The sequence below is a fragment of the Phalaenopsis equestris genome, unplaced genomic scaffold, assembly GCF_001263595.1.
Source record: "Phalaenopsis equestris unplaced genomic scaffold, ASM126359v1 Scaffold233868, whole genome shotgun sequence".
Lineage (NCBI taxonomy): Eukaryota > Viridiplantae > Streptophyta > Magnoliopsida > Asparagales > Orchidaceae > Phalaenopsis > Phalaenopsis equestris.
Window position 1 is genome coordinate 113,706 of NW_018251799.1, and position 27,181 is coordinate 140,886.

At 32.4% G+C, this 27,181-nt stretch overlaps 2 protein-coding genes across 2 annotated transcripts; both read left to right on the forward strand.

Annotated features, from left to right (window-relative positions):
* Positions 1 to 984: 984 nt before the first annotated feature.
* Positions 985 to 18,494, forward strand: LOC110038787 (zinc finger protein CONSTANS-LIKE 10-like). Its single transcript, XM_020743689.1, has 5 exons — positions 985 to 1,238; positions 2,258 to 2,964; positions 4,003 to 4,221; positions 6,709 to 7,028; positions 17,832 to 18,494. The coding sequence occupies exons 2-5, from the start codon at positions 2,380 to 2,382 to the stop codon at positions 17,950 to 17,952; spliced, it is 1,245 nt and encodes a 414-aa protein (XP_020599348.1). The 5' UTR covers positions 985 to 1,238; positions 2,258 to 2,379; the 3' UTR covers positions 17,953 to 18,494.
* A 3,129-nt stretch (positions 18,495 to 21,623) lies between these two features.
* On the forward strand, positions 21,624 to 24,047 carry LOC110038786 (pentatricopeptide repeat-containing protein At4g08210). The gene is made up of 2 exons (XM_020743688.1): positions 21,624 to 23,773; positions 23,879 to 24,047. The coding sequence occupies exons 1-2, from the start codon at positions 21,778 to 21,780 to the stop codon at positions 23,953 to 23,955; spliced, it is 2,073 nt and encodes a 690-aa protein (XP_020599347.1). The 5' UTR covers positions 21,624 to 21,777; the 3' UTR covers positions 23,956 to 24,047.
* The last annotated feature ends 3,134 nt before the right edge of the window (positions 24,048 to 27,181 follow it).

A 27,181-nucleotide genomic window follows, 5' to 3' on the forward strand; every position in this document is an offset into this window, starting at 1 on the left:
TTTTCATTTTAATTTAATTGAGTTATATCAGTTGTATCCTTAATTATGGAAAATTTTTTTTGATTTTTTTTCTTATTTTTTTATTATTTGCATATTCTTTTTTTTAAGAATACAAAACAACTTCAATTCTTTTTATCAAACCCTATGCTGTCGAGGTGTACCGTCTTCTGGACCCGTGATGTAATAATCAGTGTTTAAGGCAGTTACATAAACAAAGCGATGTCAACAATGATTACGTAGAATACATATTCTTCAGTTATAAATATGTGAATGTAATAACTTATCTATGATAGTAACATTCTCTTTTAAATGAGAACAATCATGTAATTTATAAGGTCCCTCCTATAAATTATATAGAGGAGGATCAATTTTAAGGATGGGGACTACAAATAAAATTCTGCCTATAGACATAGATAATAAGTAAATCTTTCATTTATTCTGTATTGGATTTACTGTCATTTTTGTATAGGGAAAATGAAGACTTATAATTAAGTAATTAAACACATACAAATATAATAATAATAAAGAAAATACAAGATGAAGTTTTCCAAAATAATTTTTTTAATATTTAAATAATTCTTTTTTGAAAAATAAACATATAAATTATGGCAAATCATATAATTAAAAAAAAAAAATTAAAGGCAGTAGAATCTTACAGAATCATGGAGATCAAATTATCACGAAATAAAATTAATCCAACTCTAACATAAAATACCTTTCAGATTTTAAATCACAGCCAGATATGCGCATTAAAAAGCTTTTTAATATATGTTTTCTAAGATATAAACTCTCAAATACAGCAACTTGAGCTGTTAATATACTAACATTTTAACAGCATAGTTTTTTTTTTTAATTATTATTCGAAGTCTACTTGTATTCCTCGCCGTTCGCGCAGGATCTTAGGACATATGGCTTTCCACACCAAAAAAGCCCGTCCAGTTTCAGTAAACTACAAAATTGCCCCTTAAAAAGGCCGAAAAAGTGAGCATCCCCTTCGAACTTTTCGCCAGTAGTCCCCGTGGGATCCAGCTTGCTCGCTCTGATTCCTCTTCTTATCTCTCTGCAAAATTCCTCTATCTGACCTAGGGCGCAGGGAATCGAATATACCCACCTTCCTTTTTAGCTCAACTTGTTTCTCCAATCTTTCTATTCTAGCCTGCTAGGGCTTTTACTTGGAGCGGCGGGCTGAGGTGGGAGGAAAAGGGAAGTGATTTCCATTATTATCGGAGCCGTCATCGGTAACTATTCTGTAGTGGTGTTAAAGATTTGCTTGTCCTTTCTGTTCTTTTTTTTTTCCTCTCGTGATCGATAAATATTTCGGATTCTAGCTTTCTTTCTCTGCTGCGTTTGAGCAGGCGATTTGTCTCTGTTTTTTGGTTTTTTTTGGAAATTTATAAGTGATTTGGAGTATTAAAGAAAAAGTGATTTGGAGCATGGAGGTTCTGTTATTTTCGTTTTCGTCTGTTAGGAGAAGGTCCTTGCTGCAGCTTTCATTTTATCTTTTACTTTTATGTTTTTGTTTGGACAATTCATGCCTGGAATTTTGCTGGTTCTTTTTCTACAAGTTTTTTTTCTTTACGAGTTGATGGAGATTTCACGGTAGTTTGTTCGGAGGAGCTTCGGAGGGGGTTATAGGAAAATGATATCGTTTTTTGTTAGTTTGCCTGTCAGTCGTTATAATTTTTCGACGGTGCATCAATTTGCCTTAATAATTGAAATTATCAATTGATTGCTGCTTTTAAGGTATGGAAGATCGCAGGTGCAAGATCAGACTGGAGATGGAAATAATCTAGCTTAATTCTGCATTATTTCTTCAGCTTGTCTAAGTCTCTCTGCTTCCTGCTATTTTGGAAAGATTAAGCATAAAATACATTTTTTAGAACCTTTTTTCTATCCCACAGAATGTTAACTGGAAGATTCCATCATAGTTTCATTACTTATATAAAGTAATTTGACTTTATTTCTCTTTTGAACTTTAGGAAGAGTTCTGTATTTAATAATCTGGTTGATGGAGTATTATTTTAATTGCAATAAGTTGGTAGCGGTAATGTATCCTTTTCATCAGAATCTCACAAGTTCACCAACAAATCTAATATAAATGCACCTGATTGAAAAGTTGTTTTACTTTGCGCTTTTTTTACGGTCCCGGTTGGTGGAATAAAACTTGATTTGAATTTTGATGGTAGAAATGGTTTTACCTTCTCATTAGAAATTTGTTTATACCACAAGTGCTAACTTACTTGTATTTTCTCTGAAGGTTCCTATCTTTATGCTGTGGAAGGCTTGCCTGGGTTTTCTATTTCCCATCACGAACTGTTCTATCAGAAAGTGATTCTAAGATTTTTTATACTATTGTCCATCTTATTCTGGAAAATTTTGATGGCCTCTCTTTGTGACTTTTGTGGAGGGCAAAGATCAATGGTATTTTGTAGATCCGATGCTGCATCTCTTTGCCTGTCATGTGATCGCAATGTACATTCTGCAAATGCGCTATCTCGGCGGCACTCTCGAAGTCTTTTATGTGATAGATGTTTTTCACAACCTGCGACTGTTAGGTGTACTGAAGAGCGTGTTTCGCTCTGTCAGAATTGTGATTGGAACGGACATGGGAATTCTATATTATCTTCAGAACATAAAAGGCTAACAATCAGTTTCTACTCCGGCTGTCCATCAGCAGCAGAGCTTGCCAAAATATGGCCCTTCGTTCTGGAATTTCCTCAAATAATAGATTCTAGCTGTGAGCAGGGAATAATGGGCTTAATGAGCATCAATGAGAACTTTTCCAGCACTTATTTGGGACCCCTACGGCAGAGTACTTCTGATATGGCAGATATATGCAAAATGAATGACGTGAAGATCGTGAAAACTACAGATGTTCACTTTACTTCTTCTACAGCTACTCCAACTCCTATGCTATGCAGTACTGATCATCCAACCGATTCTATTGATTCAACAACACCAAAGGTGCATCAAATCTCTGCAGTTTTAGTTTGAAACAATATCTCCTATTCAGTATATCATTTGTCTGAGCTTGCTCCTTAAAGTTCCTTTTGTTTAAGACTTCATATTGGTTTATCCTTCGCACAGAGAAGGTGAAAGCCAGAAATTAAGTATGTGTATCCAAGGTATCGAAAACTGTATGCTTTAGGTAGTACTCGATCAAAATGATTCATTCAGACAAAACTCGACAAGAAAATCTTAGAGAAACATCCGAATTAATGAATATCAAGCCAGTCAGCACAAAAGTTGCCCTCTTTATGGTCATAAGCTCCCTAATGCTGCATTTTTGTAACCATTTCATAATTTCCTACAGTTGTTGAAAGTCTACAGATGTTTCTGCATCCGTTTGATTAACAATTATGGAGTAATTTTCTAGCATAGTGATCTCCTTAGATAGTTTGGCACCTCCCCAAGCAGCAGGAACTGAGCCATGACGAAGGTCATGTTCAGGAGCTTCTTTGAGACTACTTTTATGACTTACCCATCAGTCATGATGAATTGCACAGTTCCAGAATGGCCATTCACTCCATGAATGTTATGTAATTATGTCATGGAGTACCAAATTTTTATTATTAATTTGTATCTACTTGTTTTATAAAATGCTCAATCCATGCACACAAGGATCTTAGGGCTGCTCTCGTACTATATAATTCAGTTGATTCTCATTTATATTTCCTTATGTTCATTTTGATTTTCAAAGGAAGTTTCAATGAATTGTTTTGTATTCTATTTCTTGAACATAAGTATCTTGAGCATCAAAAGAAAATGAAAAGCAACTTTACATCATGAAACTTTCTACACGGTTGACACCGATATGGATAAGCATTCTGATTTGTATTGTGGAAAAAAGTGCTTGTAAACAAAATATTAAACATTATGAAACTTGTGAAACGTATCCAAGCCTAAACATTATGAAGCATATCCAAGCCTGAACATTATGAAACTTATTATGGCATGATTGTGCATTCACTGACGCTCAGTTGTTTTCAATGAATCATGTAGTCTAATGATGGTACAACTAAGAATGTGGAAAATTGTGAAGATTTCTATGATGGTTTTGACGTAGAAGATGAATTAACTTTTGAGAACTATGAGGAACTTTTTGGTGCATCTCATGCACATTCAGAGCATCTATTCGAGGATGTCGGGATTGATTGCCTTTTTGAAATGAAGGAGAACTCTGCTGCTAATTCCAACTGTCAGGGTGAATTTGTTGCTGAGGTAAATTCTAGAAATCCTCTGTAGCGTTGTTTTATTAATAATAGGTTGCTGTCATTGTTTTAATTAACACCACTCATTCACATTGGAGGGACATCCTTTCTTTAGGCCTGACCGAGGATTTGACCTGTTTTTAGTATTTATCAGTTTTGTCAATGTGGGTCTGCAAATTCCACTATGACTACACTAAAATTCTGTCGTGCCTGCATTATTACTTTTCACATGTGGGTGAACATTATTATCATCTTCATAAGTAGACTTACCCTCCTATTTGGAGGCATTTTGCATAGGATGTTGGAAAAATGAAACGCTAAAAGATGGCTTCTCATTACCTGTTTTTTTTTTTTTTATCTGCTTGTTAATCATTGGATTATGAGTGAAGATCCCATGTCGTATTATTAAAGAATATCTTTAAACTAGTTAATCATGCATGAATGCTGTCATATGCATTAAATAAAAAGTTAAAAAAGTCCCCACTGACAAAAGAGATGAGAATAATTCGGTTCCATTGTGCGTTAATTTTGATGTTAAATTGATTGAGAAATTATCATATTTGCTTTGGGAATGTTTGTAATGCTCAACGTATCGGTCCATTTGTGAAGGACATAACTTTGTTCCCTTGCGTGTGAATATTTTTCCCATTGATTAAGAATTTATTTTTACTGCATTAACGTATAAAGTTTGTATAATACTCCCTGTAGTTGACCTAATTATGTCGAAGGTTGATTTTTTCCAAATTTACTGAAGTAATCTTTAGTTTGACATTTCTTATAAACAAGGACGCTCAAAACCCTATTGTTTAATTAACTTAGGACACTCAACTCTATTGTCTTATTAACTTGAACTCTCTACAATATTTTTTTGTTCTCCAATTCCATATCCTCATCAGTCGTGTAATATCATCGAGCATAAACACCTACAAGCTTTTTGGGACAATGCCGGCTAGCCTATGCCAGACCTGGAACCCGTGATCTTTTATAAAATATTTTGGGAAATTACTGGGATTCTGCTCAATGACCTACCAGTAGGATCTCACTGTGACGAGCTTGTTTTTTTTTGTTTTGGTCAAAATAAAGATCAATATTTTCCTATAACTTTACAGGAACAGTGCTTTTGTAAAATAGCACTGCCTAGGTTAGTTATAAGGGTTGGTCCAACCCTTTTGTTAAAATCCTTGAAAAATCATCAGGATTCTACACAATCATGATAAAATTACCGGATCTTTGTTTTACTATTGGTGAATCTATGGGGTTTGATGCAACCTTGGTAAATTTAGGAGTGCTAGAAAATTATTTGAGTTCTTAAGTGCCCTATTTTTGTAAAAGTTGAAAAGTTGACTATGAAAATGTTTTTCTTCACAAATGGCGCAAACCATAGAAAGTTATTACAAATTCTTTTTGAGGTTATGCTTGGAAGTTCATTCTTGTAATTTTCACGTATAATAGTTTCTGCTAGCTTTTATATGTTTTTTGTTTTCCTTGTTTTGCTTCTGCGCCAGGAATTTTATCCTTTGGGTTAGTGACCATCATCTATGCTGCAGGTTTGGCTATCGTGATTATGCAGAGCTTGATATTGTAACTTTATTTGAGCCTGCATACTTCAGTGGTCGAACTGTTTGATCTGCTAGTTGGTTCTTATATGGATAGTCTGTGCCTTTCTTGTTAATCAGAAGGGCTTTTCTGCATCTACTTTTTTAAGTAGAAATTAGATAAGCTTTTATGTAGATTGCATTCGAAAACTGGGGATTTGAGTCAAACAAAATGGAAAAAGCGCTGAATAATTCAAGTTAATTGCTATAGATTCATGATCAACCAATTTCCTTCACTTGAATTTAATAAAGCCATATTGTGCAGCACCATAAGATGGACTCCATACAGACGGATGTTGATTATTCTTTGTATGACTTAAAAGCATATAGAGTAATAAAAGGTTGAAGTTGTTCGCTTCACCTTCATTATTGCATTTGTTTACTGTAATCTTTATGTGAGACTAGCATATATGCATAATTTCAATAATTTTTTTTATTATTTATGTTCTTTTTCTTGTTCGTATGCATATGCTCTATATGGATGGTCCTCTGTAAACAATGCATTTGTTAATTTTATCGTACTCGCAAAAGTTAATAAGTTGAACTTTTTTGGAAGGAAATTTGTATTTACATTTGTTAAGGGTGTGTTTGGTGTGGCTGGCCTATGTGTGTCGCTAACCATTGTATGAGAGAGTCCGTCCAAGTTTCACAGCATTGTGGGAGGAAACTTACCTCCCACTTGTTTCGTTCATCCATAAAAGCACATTGTGAAGATATACTTCTCCACACTTCCAAATCGTTTTGTTTTAAAGTTGATTGAAACTGTATGCTGAACCTGCTGATTCATAAAATGTGCAGCATGAACTTAGTATTGCAAGGTTAATTATTGTAATTTTTTTTCCTTTTTTCCTATGGATAACTTCTTTTTAGGATGATTATGCTAACAGTGCTCTCCTTTTTAGGCATCATCTGCTAATCAGGTTAAATCCATGCAAGTAGCAAGCAGCAATGCTATGTCAGCTGATTCTGTGATGCCAAGCCAAGGTGGAAAAACAGAATATAACATGTCTATTTCAGCAAGGCAAGCTCATTCCAGCCTGTCCCATACTTTTTCTAGTTTAACTGGAGAAAGCAGTGCTGGTGACTATGGAGATTGTGGGATGTCTTCAATGCTTCTTATGGGTGAATCTCCATGGTATCCGACCAGTTCTGATATCTCAATTCAGGCAGCTAACAGGGGTAATGCTGTTATGCGTTACAAAGAAAAGAAAAAAGCACGCAAGTAAGTGATGTGCCTTTTTATCATTCACATTTGAATTCAGAATTTAATACTTTGTTAAGGCCTTCAATCGCTATCTCTACTTCTTATCTTGACTTTCTCGTGTCTTTTCTTCTTTATGTGGTTCACTTGTACGCTTGTTTTAAATTAATAATAAATGGTAATATAAAAACAAATGAATAAGTTGATAGAGGAGGCATACTCATGGTTGGGAGGTTTTCTTCCACTACAGTACCAATGCTAAAGGCACATTAGCTCTTAAAAGTGCAATTTATTTGCTTAAAGACATGGAAAAAAAACATCATGAATATAGCACCCTAAAGGTAATTTTGTTGCACCTTTTTGTTTTATTCGTCATTTCGTGATTCTATTGTCCACTTTGCATTCGTCCCTATTATTGTCATGTTTGGCAGCTGCAAATTCCTCTTAGGTACTCATAAGGCTATCTGTTAGCCTCTTATATTCCTTATGAGTATTCTTACTATTCTTTTCATACTTCTGCGTACTTCATGAATTGGAAATATTAATATTTAGGATGTCTATTTTCTCTAGCGATTTTGCAAAGCTATCTGCTTCGATAATTTAGTGACAAATAACTTTAATGTTGGGGAAATGCCAGCTAGCTTTTCTTTTTGATTAAGATGGATGGTTTCCCCATATTTTGAGGAATCATACCCATTGTTTTGGGTTTCTACCCTTCTTTCTCCTCTTTTAACTTATAGTATCCATGTCTTATTCAAGTGATTTGGAATGGACAAGCAAAGTTTTTATTGAATCTTCCTCTCAATTTTAGATGATGAGAGTTCATATGCTCAAAAGAACAAACATATGGGTGCCATTTATTATTGGAACATCAACTGGTTTAAACTTGATTTTATGAGGTTAAACATGTTTTGGACAACCTTAGTCAACTCTGATGAGACCTCAATCAGCTTTTCGACCTTGCTTCCAATAACAAGATCTTTTCCCCCCGAAATGATGTGTTACCTATAGTAGAAGGAATTTTTATCCGCTAACCATTGGGTACAAAGGTCCAAAGTCATTCCATAGATCATAGAGGGCTTTTATGTGTGAATATGTGAAGGTTTCTTGAATGTGATGGTGACTTGTAGGAGTGAAACTCTTGCCATTAAATGTCACGAGAGACAGCTAACAAGGGTTGTTCCGATGAATATTGGCAGTTTGAGTTGGGAAGATAATATTAGCCAGTCTTTTCTCGGTTTTGACAGATGCACACAATTGAAGAAGATTCTTTAGGGTTTAATGATTTTAATCCACTTGAGTTCTGTTTTATCTTGCTTTTTGAGTTAAGATGAACCCAATTTCCACTGAAAGCCTAATTGGAACTACCTGATATAAATTGGTGTGGCCAAATATAGTTGTAACAAATTTAAGGTGTGCAAGCTCCAAGTTCCCTTAATTTATAAATTTTAATTCAATTGATCTTTTGTGGATTGACTGATGGCTTGATTGGATTTTAGTCCGTACCTGTGCAAATTTGACGTTCAATTTGGTCTAATAATTATGCTAACCTGTGAGAGAATCAATTCTAGTATCAATTTGTGGAATCCCAACTCAATTGAGGTTAGCATGACTCTTTTGCTCAGTGAATATGGTAATTTTGTAAACCTCTACATTAATTTTGGCTTAGCATTTTAAGATTTAACTCTTCATCATCAAAGTTGATTGAGGTTGGATCTATGATAATTTTTAGGTTCAAAGTTTAAAATTGTACAATTGATTATCAAGGCTTTTTTCATCCATAAGATGAGGCGTGAGCCTTAAATTTAAAAAAATTTGTAAAGGATAAAGTTTGTATAAGCTTTAAATTTTGAAGTAAAATGTAGCATATTTTGATCTTAACATTTTAACAATTTAAAAAGTAACAGATCAATATTCTAACAAAATAAAAATAATTAATTCGGTAGATTAAGAAGTAACATATTAACATTTTGATATCAATTCATGAAATTATAATATAATGAAATATTAAAATTAGCAAAGATAAATGCAGTAACATGTTAACATTTTAACGAATATTATAAAATAATAATATAATAACCAAATTAAGTTTAATGTAAGTCTCTCTTTAAAATATAATATCCTTTACTAAATAAGAATATAACGAGCCATCAATACTTTAAGTTCAAAAAATTGACATCACTTAATGGGTTTTCATTAGAATCATTGCCATAATGAATTATAATTTCTTTGCCTCACCTCAGTTGTATGCATGCCCTCTCATCCCTTCTCATATGTAATCTTAGTAATCTCTCTTTCATAAATAATAATAGTCATTAAAAATATTAATTAAATTTTAAGATAATGATTAGTTTGATGTTTAAGAAGTTCAAATACATAATTTTTTTTTATGAATATCTTATTTATTTATTTTTTTATGGCATGTGTGCGAGGCATGAGGGTTAATAGTTAGGGTATATTTTACATTATATTTTAGCTTAAGAAAAATTAAAGAACCCCTCAACAAACTGAGGCGTGCTTAACCTTGTTGTGTAAACTACATTGTAATTTTTGGTAGAAAGCACTGAGACACGTATTGCACTTAGATCTATGATGCATTGGTTCTATTAGTTGAATCAAATGAGAACCTTAGCATCCTTCATGTTCTAGTGAGTTTATGGATTAAGCAATCATACTTGAATTTGTCTATTAAGGAAAATTTGGTAGATTTAGTTAAGCGTAGACCCATCAATTTATGCTAATTAAATTCATTTATTGCGGTCTATGAATGTAAATTGAGTTCTATTATGAGGTTTCTACAAATCAGTTAACCACTATCTTAGCACAAATGAAATTTTGGGTTACCAGTGATCTATGTTGAATTAGGTTGTCTTCAATGTTGGTTTATTTGGGATTTCAATGTTGTTTTATTTGGGATTTGATAGTAACCTACAGTTAGCTTTTGATCCATTCGAGGAAAGTTTGGTTCTTTTAATCCAAACCCAGTTAAATTTTATGAGATTAATTGAGATTTGATTTTGAGTTTACTTCCTATCTCGTTGTTTTTTGGTTGTCAAAAATCATTGAGGGACAATCGAATGGGAGTTGTTTGAATTATTCCGGACCATGGGTTTAACTTAGGAACCTGATACGTCAGATGATTTCTTTGACTCATCAATAGTCTTGTTGATCTTTCAAAGAATTTTTATTCGGACTACTAAAGCTTATCAAACCAAAAAATTTAGAAATCATTACTTCCATTGGACTTATTGAAATAAGAAGCACTTTGGCTCGACCTTTGTTTTTTGTTTTGTTCTTTTTCACCTTTTCTTTTTTTCTCTTTACTTTGTGGTTTGACTGGTTAAAGCTTATGGTGGAATTTTTCTTAACTTGGCAATTAAAGTTTTTTGGAGAGTTAAATTGATCAATATCATCCAAACTTGTGCCTGGATTAGGGTGTCAATTCGGTTTGACAGGTTGGATTTAAGTTTGACTCAATGTTGATCCAACATGAATTTTAACCAGGCACAACTCATTTACCATATAAGTCAAAATGTTTGGCATGAATCTGACTGCTGGAGTTTGATTGTATAACCCATTAATCTTATGGATCGTGCTATTTTTTAGATTAACATAGCCTAATTTACGTCAATTTAATTTGTTTAACCTAATAATATACATGCCTATTTATATATATTTTCTTAGCTTTTCAAAAGTAACTCAAATAATGAAGTCAATTTCAAGTTGATTATATGCTATTACAACTTGACTCATTTAATAATCAAGTCTGAACCTTAGATCCCAATCTGACCCAAATGATAATAGAGTCAACTCCAACTACTTTTTCTAGTCAAGTTTTTGTAAGTTTGTCATGTTGCGTCATTTATTGACCTCATACTTTGGGGTTGTGTCCATTCGTTGGAATTCTTGTTGTAGTTTGACTCCTAATTTATTTGAGAGACATTAATATGAGACTTTTATTATTTTTTGCCTTCATCATTGTTGTTTGATGAGGAGCTTTGATTGCTACTCTTGTAGGATTTTGTTATTTGGATTTGCAAGCTTTCTGCTTATGTCCATATATAGATCCTTTGAGTAGTGGGAAAATGGGGCTTTATAATGGCATAATTCATCATCAATATACATACAAACATAATTGTTCTAATCTCTCATTTAAGGATCTTCTCTCTTGGGCGAAGCTCTTATATAAGATATTCGCTTCCTTGGTGCATATGGCTAGGACTATATCTCATCTACTTGGGAGCTAGCTTGATAACTGGATGCTAATTATGGAGCCAAAATGATTCATAATGTAGGAACCATTTTTTTAAAAATCATGTAAGGCCAACAAGTTCGATTAGTCCAAACGTGTACTGGTCTTTCAACCACTTTGGTTCAAGCTCAAAATTGTTTCTGCATAAGACTGAGATTGATACGTTAGAATAAGAGTTGAGCTGACGAATCGGTCCGATTTTTAAAAAACTGTTTCAATTATTGTTCACTTTTAACCCATTTGATTTTGATAGGATGACTATAAATAAGATATGTGAATTAAAAGGGAGAAAATGTCATGTCCCAAAATTTTGATTTATAATGTTATTCAAACTATTCAAATGTGTTGTTCTAAATTAAATTTTTATTATTGAAATGAAAAAAAGAATATTGATATATAATTATTATTTTATTTAAACTATATTAAAATAGTTTTAATATTTATTATGTTATCTGGTTCAACCTCGATTAAACCTTAAACCTCTCTTTCCGGTTCGATATCCGATCTGATTTTCACAATTTTTGTAGGGGCATAAATTAAGTTTTTTTATCTATTGAGGAGAAGACATGAATTGAATATTTATATTGAAAAACATTAAATAATAGAGGGATGTTGTTATTTATCTATTATATATAAATACATATTTAAAATTTAGGGGAAACACATGCCTCTCTTAAAGCTGCTCTTATGTGTTATTCTTGTTTGGATGGTGACTATCAACTCCTTATTCATAAGGGTTTAGCTAGGTTTTAGATAGTGGAGAGGTGAGCCTAATTATGTACTTTTCTCAACTGGCAATAGGGCCGACTAACAAAGATGAAGTGGATAGGTGTCTTTTTAGTAAACCTCAACTCTAATTTAGGCATTAGCATTTTGTTATTATGTCAATCTCTCTTTCTTAAAACCATTTATATAATTTGAGTTATGTAATTTTGATTTCTTACACAAACTTATTTTAGCTAGCTCATGATGAGGTGGCTGGGTGTATTTTTAGTAAAACTTAACTCTAATTTAAGCATTAGCATTTTGTTATTATGTCAATCTTTCTTTCTTAAATCCAATTATATAAGTTGAGTTATGTCATTTTGATTTTTTACACTCAAACTTATTTTAGCTAGCTCATGATTAAGGCTGTAAGTGAACTAGTGCACTTGATGAACAACTTGAACTCAGTTCGATTAATGTTTGATCATGTTTATTCAAATTAGTAAATAAAAAAAATCGAACTTTTTTTCAAAGCTTGAATGTTAAATAAATCAAATTTGAACGGAGTCCAACATATTTATCAATGTTCACGAATAAACGTATTTTTTGTTCAACAAAATAACTTGTTAAATGCTCTATACTTATATGATATATTATTTTAAAAGAAATGATTAACCATAACTTATTTAATTATATATTTAGTAGTAATATATTATAATTTAATATCACTATGTATATAAATTTAATGCAATTTTTCTTATTTTTTATTTCATTAAAGTAGCTTTTTAGTACTTATTTATGTTATTTAATTTCACGAAAGATTATTTACAACTTATATATTATTTTATTTACTAGGTATAAATTAACTGGTTATTAATTTAAATTTATTCAATTGTATCTTTATTTAAAATTATAAATTATTTGTTTGTAAATTTATATAAAAATTAAGCACTCATTTAAAATTTTTGCTTGTTTATTAGCTTTATATGAAAAACTATGCATAAATCAAAATTTTAATTTTATATGAAAAATTAAGCACTCATTCGAATTTGTAGGTTGTTCAATTAATATAAGAAGCCAACTACAAATCAAGTATGATCATTAAAAAGTTGAAGCAAATAAAGTATGAATATATATGTGAAAGCTTGGCTCGAGCTTGAATTGAATATGAACAACTTGTGATTTGACCAAGCAAAGTCCAATCCATGTCATACTCAACTCGGTTTGATTATAGCCTTATTTGAGTCTTTAGATTAGATCCTTCTTTTGAGATCTGAAACCTATTGGGATATTTTGGGTTAAGTCTAGGCCTTTAGGTTAGGTCAATGATAGTTTAGCATTAAATAAATCAAATAATACCACTTTAGATCCCGATATTTCCATCAAGCTTACCACAATACTTGATTTATCTATTCAGACTTGATTGTGGGTTTATTAATGATAATCAGGTAAATTAACTAGTGTTGGACCCAAGAATTTATGTTTATTCAGATCTCTGCCAAATCCTTTAATTGCAAATGGCGTTTGTTTATGATTTTTCTATAAATCAATCGATGCTAGGGGTGTCAATTTGGTTTGTTATTACTAGTTCCTAAAGTTGACCTGACTTGAATATGCTTGACTCAAACCTATCCAATTTATTATATAGGTCAAAATATTTGACTTGAATCTAGCTCAATCGAAACCTAAACTATTTAGCTCATTTATTATCTTGATCATAACATTTTTTTGTCAGCTTGACCCAATTAACTTGGATATGGCCTATTTAACCCAATTGACCTAGCCCAAACTCACATAAACAAAGCTTGAATAGTATAGGAATTTAGGGTTATTAAAGTCAACCTGAGCTCAACCTAAATAGTATTTGGGTCTGTAATTTGACTAAACTTTTTCTGAATAGCAAGGGTTAGGGTTGAACCCAAATTCGAAATTTTTTTTAGCTGGGTTCAGGTTGTGTAATTTTTTGACATCTCTAATTTTATTATGATTGAAGTTGAATTTGGGTGGCCAGTGTATCAAAGTTCAATTAGGTTAGGTTCAATTGACTGTTTACTGACTTAATCACTTAATTTGATTAGGCTAGTTAGATCAGAAGTTAACAAGAACTTTAATAGTTCAACAACTGACCATATTGACTTATAAATGTTTGAAGTGTGGTCCATTGACTTAGGCTAACAAAAAGGGTATAGTAATAAATTTATACTAATTGTACCCACCAAGACTTTAAATAACCTCGATCCATGTTAAGGAATTTTTGAAGGAATAATGCTGGATTTTTGAAAGCTTAAAGCAATGCAGGGGACATCGGCAAACCATTTTTTGGTCTTGTGGGTTCATTAAGGATTTATGTTGGTCAACATAGGGACAATTGTCCTACCTCTTGATCCTCAGGGCTGGGTTAGGTTCATTAACATGGGCCTAGCATGATTTGTTTCTCTCAAAAAATTAAAATCCTCTCAAATTGAGTTTAGTCATCTTGTACCCTTTATATAGCCTTATACGTGCTATGCACCCAATTGGTTTCCAAGGCATAATTAGGAGTTCAAAAACTTTAGATCAGACTTTAGGCTTGTCTTTGGACTTGAGTTTGGGCTTGATTTAGCTAACCTATGTATTTCATGGGGCTTGGATATGAGCATGGTTTGATGAAAGAGAGAATGCCAGCTTTTGTATTGGAAAGAGAAGTGCGAGGCACATCTTCTCGATAGGTGAGTCTTTGTTCTCCCATCCACCATCATGCGTGAAAGAATATCTTGTCCTTTCCTGCCTTTCATCATCATTTTTTTTTGAGTCCATTTATATAATTCGGCTTGCTAGTTGTCCAAGCCTGAGTTGCATGAAAGGGCCTTTCATATTAGTACTTGTTGATAGCAATGTGTTGTTTAGGAGCATTTACATACATCCCACCCAATTCCTATGTCTTTACATATCTAACACCTGAACTTTACTTTTTTTACATTTTTACCATCCAAATCTTTTATATCACAGAAAACAACAACAACAACAACAACAAAGCCTTAATCCCACTACGTGGGGTCGGTTACATGAATCCTTTTTCTCATTGCGTCCTATTATTGCGTCCTATTTAGTCTCATTGCGTCCTATTTAGTGTCATATTTTGATTTAGTTCTATTAAATTAAGATCATTTTTAATATAATAAGCCCAAGTCTTCCTAGGTTTTTTTTTTCGAAAAGATATCACAGAAAAGATATCACTAATTTAACTTTTAAAAAGTGAACTACACGTGGTTGAATAATTGTTGTTCCTCTTGTTATGTAGAGTTAGAATGAGGAAGCAGGTTGATGTAATTTGTGTTTGTGTGCATGAATATGAGTTTGGATTATATATAATTTATCAGATTTTTTTTCTTTTCCAAATAAACTAAACATAAATGGCGTAGAACATTTGGAGGCCACATTACAACCGAGAAAGCAATATGCATGCATATTGTTTTGGATTTACTTTTACATAGGAGAGAATGTATTTTTTCTCTTAACACCCGGTGATTTATTGCAAAACCTGATTTTGACCTTTAGCATGCTCGGTCTGTTTGAAGTCTGAAAAGGTGCACCCCATAAGAAAGTCTCAGAAGGATTTGATGTAAATAGCCATAGCCCCAAGGCTATCAAAATAGCTCGTTGCTTGCGAACAGCTTGTGTTCGACTCGTTAAGTAGCTCGTATTCGATTCATTTTCTAAGCAAACAAGTTGAACACAATTTATTTGTGCTCAATATATAAAGGAGCTGTGCACGAACAAAGTTTTGTTCGTGTTTGACTCAAAATAATTTAACTATATATACATATAATTAATGAGTATTATTTTTAAATAATTTAATTGACTATAAAGCCACAAAGATTTATAATCATTTAAAATAACTAATTAAATAAGAATAAAAATAAATTAAATTCTATTTGAATGAATATTTTCATATAAATAACAAGATTTAAGTCTTGCCCTACGCTTAACATTCTACGGCTGTGCGACTAGAGTTGTCAAAATAGCTTGTTGTTCGTGAATAGCTCTTGTTAGACTCGATAAGTAAACGAGCCAAACACGAATAAATTTTTGAGCTCGATATATAAACAAGCCAAACACGAGCAATGATATTTTTTAACAAGTCGAGTTCTTTTCCACCCAAACGGCTGTATGCATGACTAGGGTTGTCAATGCGTCTCTTTATTCGCGAACAGCTCGTGTTCTGCTCACTAAACAAACGAGTTGAACACGAACAAATTTTTTTGTATTCGAAATATAAACGAGCCAAACCCGAACAACAATATTTTTTAACAAACTGAACTCGAGTTGAGTATGAGCTCGCTTGTGTTCGGTTTGTTTACACCCCCCTACATAGCCTTACATTATAGATAGGCTAATTTTGAAGAGTGGTCAATGTTGAGAAAATGGAAAATAATTTACTATTATGCAACACATGTGATGCATTTAGGTGAGCTTTATTGAATTTCTTTCAAGGACAGAACACATTTACAACACTTTTTAACTAGAGATGGAATGTCTCGTGATCATTTGGAGCATTTTTGGCTATGTGTACGAAGATTCAATATTGATTTGATCCATGAAGAATGCATTCGTATGCTATCTATAACTAATTTAAAATATTTTGTTTGTAAACAATTGGAACTAAAACTTAGGGCTGTAATCGGGCCGAGTTGAGCAGAGCATGTCATGGATTGGACTTAGCTTTGTCATATTATAAGTTGTTTGTGTTCAGCTAGAGCTCGAGCCGAGTTTTCACATGTATGTTGATTTTTGGCTTGTTTAATTTTTTTAATAATCATACTTAACTTTGTTTATATTAATTGATCAAGTAAATTTTCTGATAATTAAATTATATAAATTTAATAAACTAGTTCATTGAAATAAAGAAATAAAAAGAAATCATATAAATTAATATACATATTGATATTAAATTATAATATATTACTATTAAATATATAACTAAAAAAATTATTGTTAATTAATTTTTTTTAAATAATATATCATAATTAATATGGCCATCATCGAATTTATAATAAACATTAACAGGTTATTTATTGAATAGCAAACGAGTATATATGTAAACATAAATAAATGAGTTGAACCATGTTTAAGATTAGTTCATTTAACCTTTCAGTTTTAAAAATGTTCAGATTTGTTTATGTAATAATTTGAACTAACTTGGTCGAGTACTAATCATGCCATGTTCGAGTTGGTCTTCAAGTGCACCGTTCATTTACAGCTGTGCTAAAACATAAGCAATATGTTTGAAAAACCTGTTTCTTAGATGATATGTTCCTGTGGCTTTGATCACCTCTGTGCTAGCTTTCATCGAGGCAATTCCATGTGATTGAATATTCCATGATATAACCATCTTCAAAGAGTTCAATATAATTCTACAACTAGGTCATTATTGTTCGCGAGAGGTACTATAGTTACAATATAATCAAATGGCTTGAAAACAATAGAAAAAATCATGTTTATCATTGTTCTATTGAAAAAGAGCTTTGTCGTCATCGTTGTTGTTGTAATCAATTTCTTTATCTAACCATGTAACACTAAATTCGTTAAACTCCTAAACCTTTATGAGCCCGTTTTTAATGGCTGAGAATATCTATTAAATTTGTTGTGATTTTTATGCTGGAAAAGTTGATTTTTTGCAAGTTATTTTTGGTATTCACTTTGCATCATAAAAATGTATGGAAAATAACAAAAATTATAACGGCGTAAGAATGTTGTGTAAAATAACCGTATGAAAGAACAGTCCTTGATTCCTACTTCATTTTAACACCTATCTTATGCTGTACTGTACCACTTCTCACAAATGCCTCCTTACTCTTCATTAATTCATCTTTCTACAATTTTATCAGGTTTGAGAAGAAAATAAGGTATGCCTCTCGCAAAACCAGGGCGGACTCTAGAAGGCGTGTGAAGGGAAGATTTGTTAAAGCTGGTGAAGCTTTTGATTATGATCCACTATCCCAAAGCTAGAAGCTGCAGGATCTACAATTTAAGAAAGCTCACCATTGCACAGCCTAAAATCTCCTTTCTTTTTGTCAGATATATGTTAATTGAATCTGATTGCTTCTTTTCACCTTTTCAATTTGCGATGAGGACACCCAAGAATATTGTTCCTTCTAACAGCTCTTTCCAGTGTGGATAAAATCATGTTAATATATTTGACTTGGGCCCTCTTCGTTACGTTCTTCTCCAACACCGTTTTTACTATTTCTGGGTTAACTGAAGGTATGCATCTCCTACGGCTTGGTCCAGTAGTTTTTTGCCCTTTGCCTTTGGTAGTTTAATTGTTGTCTTAACTTTCAATGTAAAAATTTTGTAAATTATAATGATTGTTGTAAGCTATAAGGAAGGTAATAATCTGCATGTATTTAGCACCTGAGAGAGCTATATTTGTATCGGAAGGCTTGAGTAAGAACTGTGAGGTTTGTATTCTGTATTTTTGTTGCAGATAATTATACTGTAAATTGTTGCTTTCTGTTCAGCCTTATGCCATCTAAAATTAAGAGTGAGAGAGAAATAATTAATTGCAGATCTCTATAGAATGATTTGTTACAATGCTATAAAAAAATTTGTTTTTTTTTTGTTACTAGAATATTGTTGATTTTATGTTTTGACATCTCTGTATATAGTGCTTTGTGATGTGTCTAGCCTTTCTTTAGCCGTGAACAGAACTTTTTGGGTATTTTAGCGGCTATTTGTCATTATTTTTATTTTTTATTGTTTATTTTTGTATATTTTCTTATAATACATGTATATGTAAAAACATATTATATTTTATTGAATATTTAACATATTTGTATGATCAAGCGGCTATTCCGACCAATTGAGACTAGATAGCTCTTGGTTCATACATCAATGGAAGTTAGTCGAGCGTACTAAGTCAGAAGTGGATTAAAAAAAAAGATGATTCAAAGCATAAGGTGGCTCATTTGCTAGGTCGAGTGCGAAGGATTGAGTATGCCGGTATATAGCAATGAAGTTGAGGATTTCTCCAAGATCTTAACTTTAGTGGGTATATGATTATTAAAGACGATTATATGTGCATAAAGACATAGGAATGATATAGATATAAATATGTTATCTTATAAAGGCCAGTCCTTTTGGCATTAAAGGCAAACGATATCTCTCCTCTCCAATCATTGAAACAGGGAAAGAAAATCACCCTCTAATCTTTCTCATCATCATTATGCTCATTTTTGTCTTAACTCTGGTAGACAGTTGTTCTTCTCTCTGTTTCTTTTCACCTCCTCTTCTCTCATTCTAGACATTCTATTTAAGAATTCAACAAAATTAAATCACATGATGATGATATTGATAATGAAATAGCCACACTAAACAATAAGATAATAATGGTAGCATTGTTGATAGTAACGGTAAGAGGGGAGATGTTAATGAGTTATCTGGACTATGTCATCATGTTATTATCATAATCTTGTTACTTGTAGATGAGTTGTCACCATGAAGTGTTTGACCAAGTTATAATATTTCTGATATGGTGGATTAAGGGGGAATATGATATGCCCCTTTAAATGTTTAGTTCGTTTTATATTTTGATTTGTTTGATTATTTGAAATTTTTATTGTTAAAAGTTTAGTTGGTTTATATGACTACATTTAAAAAAAAATCGAAATTTATTTGCTTAACTTACTAAAAAACAAAATAAATTAGTTCTCAAGAACACCATGGAATGTACGATATTACGGTGTTATAAAATGAAATTAATATCTAAACTTTGATAGTTATATATGTTATAAATTTAAATTAATTAAAAAAATAGAATAATATTAATTTTATTATAGTACAAAAAATTTATTAACATGTTTTGGTGTAATTATGATAGTAAAATTCTATTAAAATGAAAACTAAAATTCAGAAGGATAGAAAACATATTTAATTTTTAACAATCTGATTTCGAGCAGAGTTGGGGCAGGCTTAAAATCGGCTCGAAAAAATTTCAATACAAAATTTTGGCACGTATCTCGGCTTATATATATCAATCAGATCCAAAATTCGAATCAATTTCTTGAGCGATTAATGTTCTTTAAGCTAAATTCGCATTCATATGTTTTTAACGATTTGATGTCGAGCTGAGCTAGGGTTAGCTCAAAGAAAAAAATAACAATTAAAACTGATGAAAGCAAGAAAATTAAAAAAAAAAAAAAAGTTCGGTGACTGTGCTCTCAAAAAATTGCAATCTAAATTTTTAAAATAGAAAAAAAAATATAGGCGTGTGAAGAGGGACATCAAAGCTCGCGATTGAATCAAAATGAGTATTCGAGAAATACATATTAAGTAAATATTGTATTTTAAAATATGAAGCTTACGCAAGTTACATAAAATTATACATTTTTTTTTTATTTTGGACAACCTAGTAGATATTATTATAATTAGAAAGAAATTACATAAAACTATACATTATTAATTTCTTAGTTTTCTTGTAATTTTATACTTTTTCTTTATCTTTAGCGCTTTCAGTACTCACTGCTAAGTGAGTTTTGTATCTGAACTTTTGTTTTTGTTTGAAAAGAATTTATGCATATGCAGTATCAAATATGTGGATGTCATAGTTTTGTCTTAAACAGTTTTAATAAACAGAGGCATAATGACTATTTTTTCAAAAACAACAGCTTCACAGTTGTTTTCACACAACTGTAACAATCAAACAACCAGCTTCCTCATAGCAGTTTCTTGGGGCAGCACAGCTGTAGTTGAAAAACTGCGGCCGTCTCAAATAGACCCTTAGCCAAATTAAGTTATAAACTATAGCATTTCCATCACAACTTTTTGAGAAAGTAGAATAAAGTTGTTTACCCACCGCACTACCACTACCACCCTAACAACACCCTAAATTGATGTTTCTTTTTTCAGTGAGTTGGGATGTTCCTTTTGGATTCACTTGGGACTTTGCTATCGAGTCTTTGTAAGCATGGTTTTACAAACTTGATCGGACCAGCCGATTTAAACGATTCAACTGTTAACCAGTCCCTCCAAACTTAAAACTGTTTTTACATAGATCAGGTTAGAACCGGGGTTGAACCGGTCCAATTTTTAAAGAACTAGCCAGTTGTATTTTGCCAATTTAATCCTTATTTTGATCAGATGACGAAAAATAATATATTTCAACTAAAAAATAATATAATAGCTTTTCTCAAAATTTTGATTTAAAATATTACTCAAAATATGCTAAAGTTGAGAGTATTAAATTAAAAAAAATATATTTTTTTTATTGAATTTATAAAAATAATAAGGGCATGTACATTTATATCACTCACTTATTATGTATGTACATATATACTACCCAAACTTTGTTTTTTTACATTTACACCACCGAAATCTCTCGCATCACAAAATAAAAATACCACTATATTAACTTTAAAATAGTGAAATACATCTTTTTTATGAAAAGTTAACGTGTTATACATGTAAAAATTGAAGTTTAGGCTTTAGATATGTAAATACAAAAAAATTGAGCGTCATGCATGCAAATGTTGCTTAATAATATTATTACATTATTTAAAAAATATTAAGATATTTTAAATGTTTATTATGCCATCGCTTTCAATCCCAATTGAACATTTGAATCTGAAATATTTTTCGGTTCGCTGTCTGGTCCACCTTTCACAACTTGGTTATAACTCAAGGGCAAGCTCGCTTCTTCTTCAACGCATCAAACACTCCTTCAGTGTGTCCATCCTTAGGTGTACGCTTTTTCCCTCCCAAAATTATCTAACCGTTGAGCAAAACTCAATGATAGACAAAAAAATTTAAAATGTATTCGGTGATAACGGTATTCAAATGCAATTGAGGCTTTGCAGATCCATTTTTGGGTTCTTTGGATTTAAGAATCCCACTACAAAAGCATCAAACTTCTCCACAGACCATTCTTTGGGTTTGTCTTCATTGTCTTCTCTAGATTGTGAAGCAATCGCTAGAGCTTTAATATTGTGCAGACAAACTCAGACACCCGGCAATGTTGGAGCTCTTCACGCCCAGGTAATCAAGCATGGATTATATCACCATGTTTATATAGCAAACAACTTGATATCAATATACGCTAGCTTCGATCATTATGATGATGCGGCAAAGTTATTCGTTGAAATGCCGGAAAGGAATGTGGTATCATGGACTGCTATGATATCATCACTATGTCATGCTGGAAATCCAGCTGAAGCTCTGAGAATCTTTGTAGAAATGTTGAGTGTTGGATTGGAAGAGCCTAATTGCTATACGTTTTCTGCGGCCTTAAAGGCTTGTGCAATGTTAAGGAAACTTGAAATGGGTAAGTGGGTGCATAAACACATTCAAAATTTTCATTTGCAAGCTGACACTACGCTGATGAATGCAGTAATTGATATGTATATTAAGTGTGATAGTATGGTAGAAGCTAGGAAAATTTTTGACATGAAATTTTCTCTCAACTCTGTTTCATGGAATACAATGATTTCTGGGTATTGTACTGCTGGTGAAATGATTGAGGCAGAGAATCTGTTTTGTCAAATTCCAATGCCTGATGCTGTTTCATTCAACACTATGGTTATGGGATTTGCAAAAAATAAGAATTTTAAAGCATTTTATTATGTTAATTTGATGCACAGACAAGGCTTTAAGCTTGATTGCTTCACCTTACCTTGTGCTCTGAAGGCTTGTGGTAGCTTAGGTGAGAGTGGAATGGGAAAACAACTCCATTGCTACATTGTTAGACGTGGCTGTTGCATGGGATCATCTCTCATTGATATGTATGGAAACTGTGGCCATGTAGATGCAGCACTGAAGTTGTTTGATGAGCGCTTTAATTATGAATGTTCAATTATCGACGGATTGTCCCATCTGAATTCAATGCTTTCTGTCTTTGCTAACAATGGATATGAAATCTGTGCTCTATATTTGCTTTCAAAGATTCATAGTTCAGGAGTCGATCTCGATGCTTTCTCCCTTTCCAGGGCCTTAAAGATTTGTGTTAACTTGAACAGTATCAGAGTTGGGCTTCAGGTTCATGGGTTAATAATCACCAAAGGATTCCATGTAAATCATGTTGTTGGAAGTATTCTAGTAGAGCTTTATTCCAGATGTGGAAACATGGAAGATGCTCTGAAAATATTTTTCACGCTTTCCCAAAAGGACTTGGTTGCATGGACAGGGTTGATAACTTGTTGTGTTCAGAAAGGGGTGAACCAATATGCATTTGCTGTCTTTAGGAATATGGTCAGACTTCAATGTGAAGTAGACCACTTTGTTGTCTCCATTATTTTAAAAGCTTGTGCTGCTCTATCATGTCTTCAAAGTAGTAAACAGCTCCATGGTTTATGCATAAAAGAAGGGTTTGAAATGGAGAGTGCTATCATTACATCTCTCATTGATGTATATTCCAAATGTGGTCACATAGAAAATGCTCTAAGATTGTTTGAGGCTTCAACTGAGAAGGACTTAGTCTGCTGGACCGGAATAATTGTGGGTTGTGGAAATAATGGAAGAACTGATGAAGCTATTCAGCTCTTCCATCTGATGTTGGAGTCAGGGGTGGAGCCAAATGAAGTTACATTCCTTGGAGTTCTTTCAGCTTGTAGACATGCTGGTTTAGTTAGCCATGCGAGTAGTTTCTTCAAAGCCATGGAACAGAAGCACGGATTAAAGCCTCTTTTGGAGCACTATTGCTGCATGGTGGATATATTAAGTCGTGCTGGGTTATTTGATGACGCTATGAGGTTGATTTCAGGCATGCCTTATGAACCAGATGAAAAAATATGGAATTCCTTGCTCGGGGCTTCTGTGATGCATCAGAATGTTTCTATAGGTATGCTTGCTTTGAATTGTTTGCATAGGTTTTGTAGAAAATATGCATCAGGATTTGTTTCTCTCTCAAATTTATATGCTGGCCATAATCTTTGGGGCTGGTCAGCTGAGATGAGGGAGCTTGCCATGATTGTAAGCCGGAAGGAACCTGGAAGAAGCTGGACAGAGCAAGGAGTTTTGTGAGAGAAAAGGTTTTGTACATCAAGCTTTCTTTACCTGCTTTAAAACATTTACATAAAAGGGCATGAATTCATAATTCCTAAAAAATTATAATTTCTCGATGTAAATAATTAAATTTAGTATATTTTTTTTCTTATGTGATTTAGGCAATCCAATAAATTTTCAGCTCCTCCTCCCCTCCCATGAGTTTAAAAAAAATGATACTTGGTGATTTTCCCACACTAAAAAATAATGATGGTTCTGCACCTGATTGTATTTTATGTTTTTTTTTTTTTGAAATTTTGGCGAATGTAATTCCATTTTGGCGAATGTAATTCCAACACACATAGTATTTGTAATATCTTAAATCTAAGACCTTTTAGTTGAAAGACTATATTTTCAATTGACAAACTCAAGTTGCTTGAATATTAGTTATTACATCTGTTTTACATTTAATGGAATAATTCTAAAATATTTCTATTATACTATATTTCTTTTACTATGCAATTTGTCTTTAGTTCCAAAGTTGTTTCTTATTTTATGTTTGTTCAATTTCTTTCATCCATTCATTGCCACTTAACATATCTTTTAAAGCATTACATCTTTTACTATTAGAAGTTAATCAATTGGGTGTCCAAGAGCGTATGAATCCATGGACAGAACGCTTCACTAAGAGAATTACTTTAGATCAATAGTTTTTTTATCTCTAATTAATATTAATCATTCATTTAGTTAGTTATTAATTTTTGTTTCCGTCAAAAAGAATTCTGAAACTTTAAAAAAATCATGTGACTTTTAGTATTCTTTTGGACACAAAAACTCGGGTGCTAGTTCTATGATTTGTGGAGTCCCTCATTAATGAGCTAATGAGCCCTTGTTCACTATTCTTGTTTCCAAATTTAGGCATATGAATAGTTACCTCAACTAAACATTCTGACGGGCAAATTAGGCCAGCTCTTACATTTACTAATCTGAGTGTTGGAGGATCGAGGAAATGCATGGGAACCTCCTTTTTGTATTAATAAAATTTCAACGCCAATCTTTGCTTCTCAATCGAAGACTATCACACTTATACTCTTATTAGCTTGTGATTTCTATAATAAAGATTACTTTCTTTGCCATCTTTATTATGTAGAATCAACAATACATCGAGGGATTCTTCTAATGTTATTGTGTACAAAATATATGGCTTTTATGAAGTTGGTGCTGCAAAGATAGCAAACTTAGCAGATACGTTTTGATGCCATCGAAGGCATTTTCACATTCAACATCCCAACTGAAAGGAGCATTCTTCTTCATGAGTTTGGAGAAGGTTGAAATCTATCTGGTATATTTGATATGAATCTTTGAATGAATGAATCATCCCAATGCAAGTAGTTCTTGTAAATAATGAAACTGGGAAAGACCCTTTGGAGAAGCTAAACCTAAAACTAACCTAAACTATCTTAAAATCTTACATATAATCACCCTATATTTAAGTCTACCTGTACTCTTTTAACTTATAAATAAGCAAACCTAAATTATAATTTTATGTTAATATTAGCTTATTAACCTAAACATAAGCCAAACTTAATTTAACCTTAATCTAATCTACACTCAAAACCATACCCACTATATTAAAACAACCCATGTAATAAACCTAATGTGAACCTAATATTAAATTAAACTAAATTAAGCTCAAAATTAACTCAATTTCAATTTAAGCCTAAAATAAATTGTGCCTAAGCTAATTAACCTGAATCTAGTGAATTAATTTGCTTCTAAGAACTAGAATGCAACTAAAACTAACCTAAAGCTAATCAAATTGAAAATCAAATTAGTCTAACTAAAATCTAATTTTAAAAGGAATTAAAAATTTAATTAAAGATAACTTAACCTAGAAGTGAGTCTAAACTAAAACTAGAATTTAACTATAAGCTAAACTAAAGCCAAGCACACATGAATCAATTTAAACCTAAACATTAATATGAATTTAAAGCCAACCCAATTTCTAATTAAATTAGCCAAGCAATTAACTTCTATCTCTCTAGGGATTTATGCCCATTCTGGTCACTTAGAATAAGTTTGATCAACCTAATCAATTGACTCGAGCCCAAGGCTTGCTCACGAGCTAACTCAAGAACATATTGCTCTTCCCACTGATCCAACCCACCCCTTCCACTGATGCCTAAAGACGAATTGTTCATGAGGATCTTCTGAAATTTTTAGCAATAGGAACCAGGTCAATTTGCAGCTTAGTGAGGTAATTTTCCAATATCTACTCATGTCATTCCCGATTTGAAAAGGCAATTATATTTAAGGATCGAACTCATTAAGCTAGAACCTTTGACCTAGTTTATTTGGAACTCAAGAAACACATTGCCTACATCTAGATTATGTAGATGGCCATCACTTTCTAATTGGAGTTGGGAGACAAAGTCAGGGTTGTTCATCACCTTTATTAGAATGGATGGCGCTGATTTGGCCATTCGTAGAGAATGGTATGCTCTAGGGTACCTACACGGGCCACTAGTGTGATGTTGTGTCGGTAGTTGATGCAATCTAATTTAGGAAATTAAGGATTTGACAGTTAGTTTACCTAATTAGCGAATCTAACTTATTACATTATAATTATTTGAAGAAGAATCCGAAAATTTTGGAAAAATTGCACAAATGCTGAACTTAATGAGCTTAATGCAAGAAAAAATAAAAGCCTCAAGATTTAATTTATAATATTGGTTTAATTTGAAAAATAAAAAAAATATAAAACCTCAATTAAACCTTAATTACTAAGGTAATTAATCCAAACTTTTTAGGGATTGTTCCGTGGTTCCATATTGATCCATAGGATTTTTTAATAAATTTTGGATCTTTAGATTAGCGATTTGCCTAATCTAAAAGACTTTTTAATTAAAATTAATATATTTTATTACACACAAACACACACAAATTTTACTATGTATATATATATATATATATATATAAACAAAAGGAGGATTTCTTGATCCATTGCTAAATGTGCCAGGAGGTGTGTTTTTTCCAGTCATGTAATCCACCATCTGAATAGAGTCCACTTCCACTTGAATTGGATTCCAATTGTTAAAAGAAGTCAACTTTATTGCCCAAAAGACAACAGTAGTTTCAGCCTCCATGAAATCTATTGCCATTATAGGTGATTGGAAATGCAATAAACATGCCCCATCGCGATCCCTGAGACCCCCCTGCATGCCAGCTTCATTTGGGGAAAAACTTCCATCAGTGTTGACCTTTA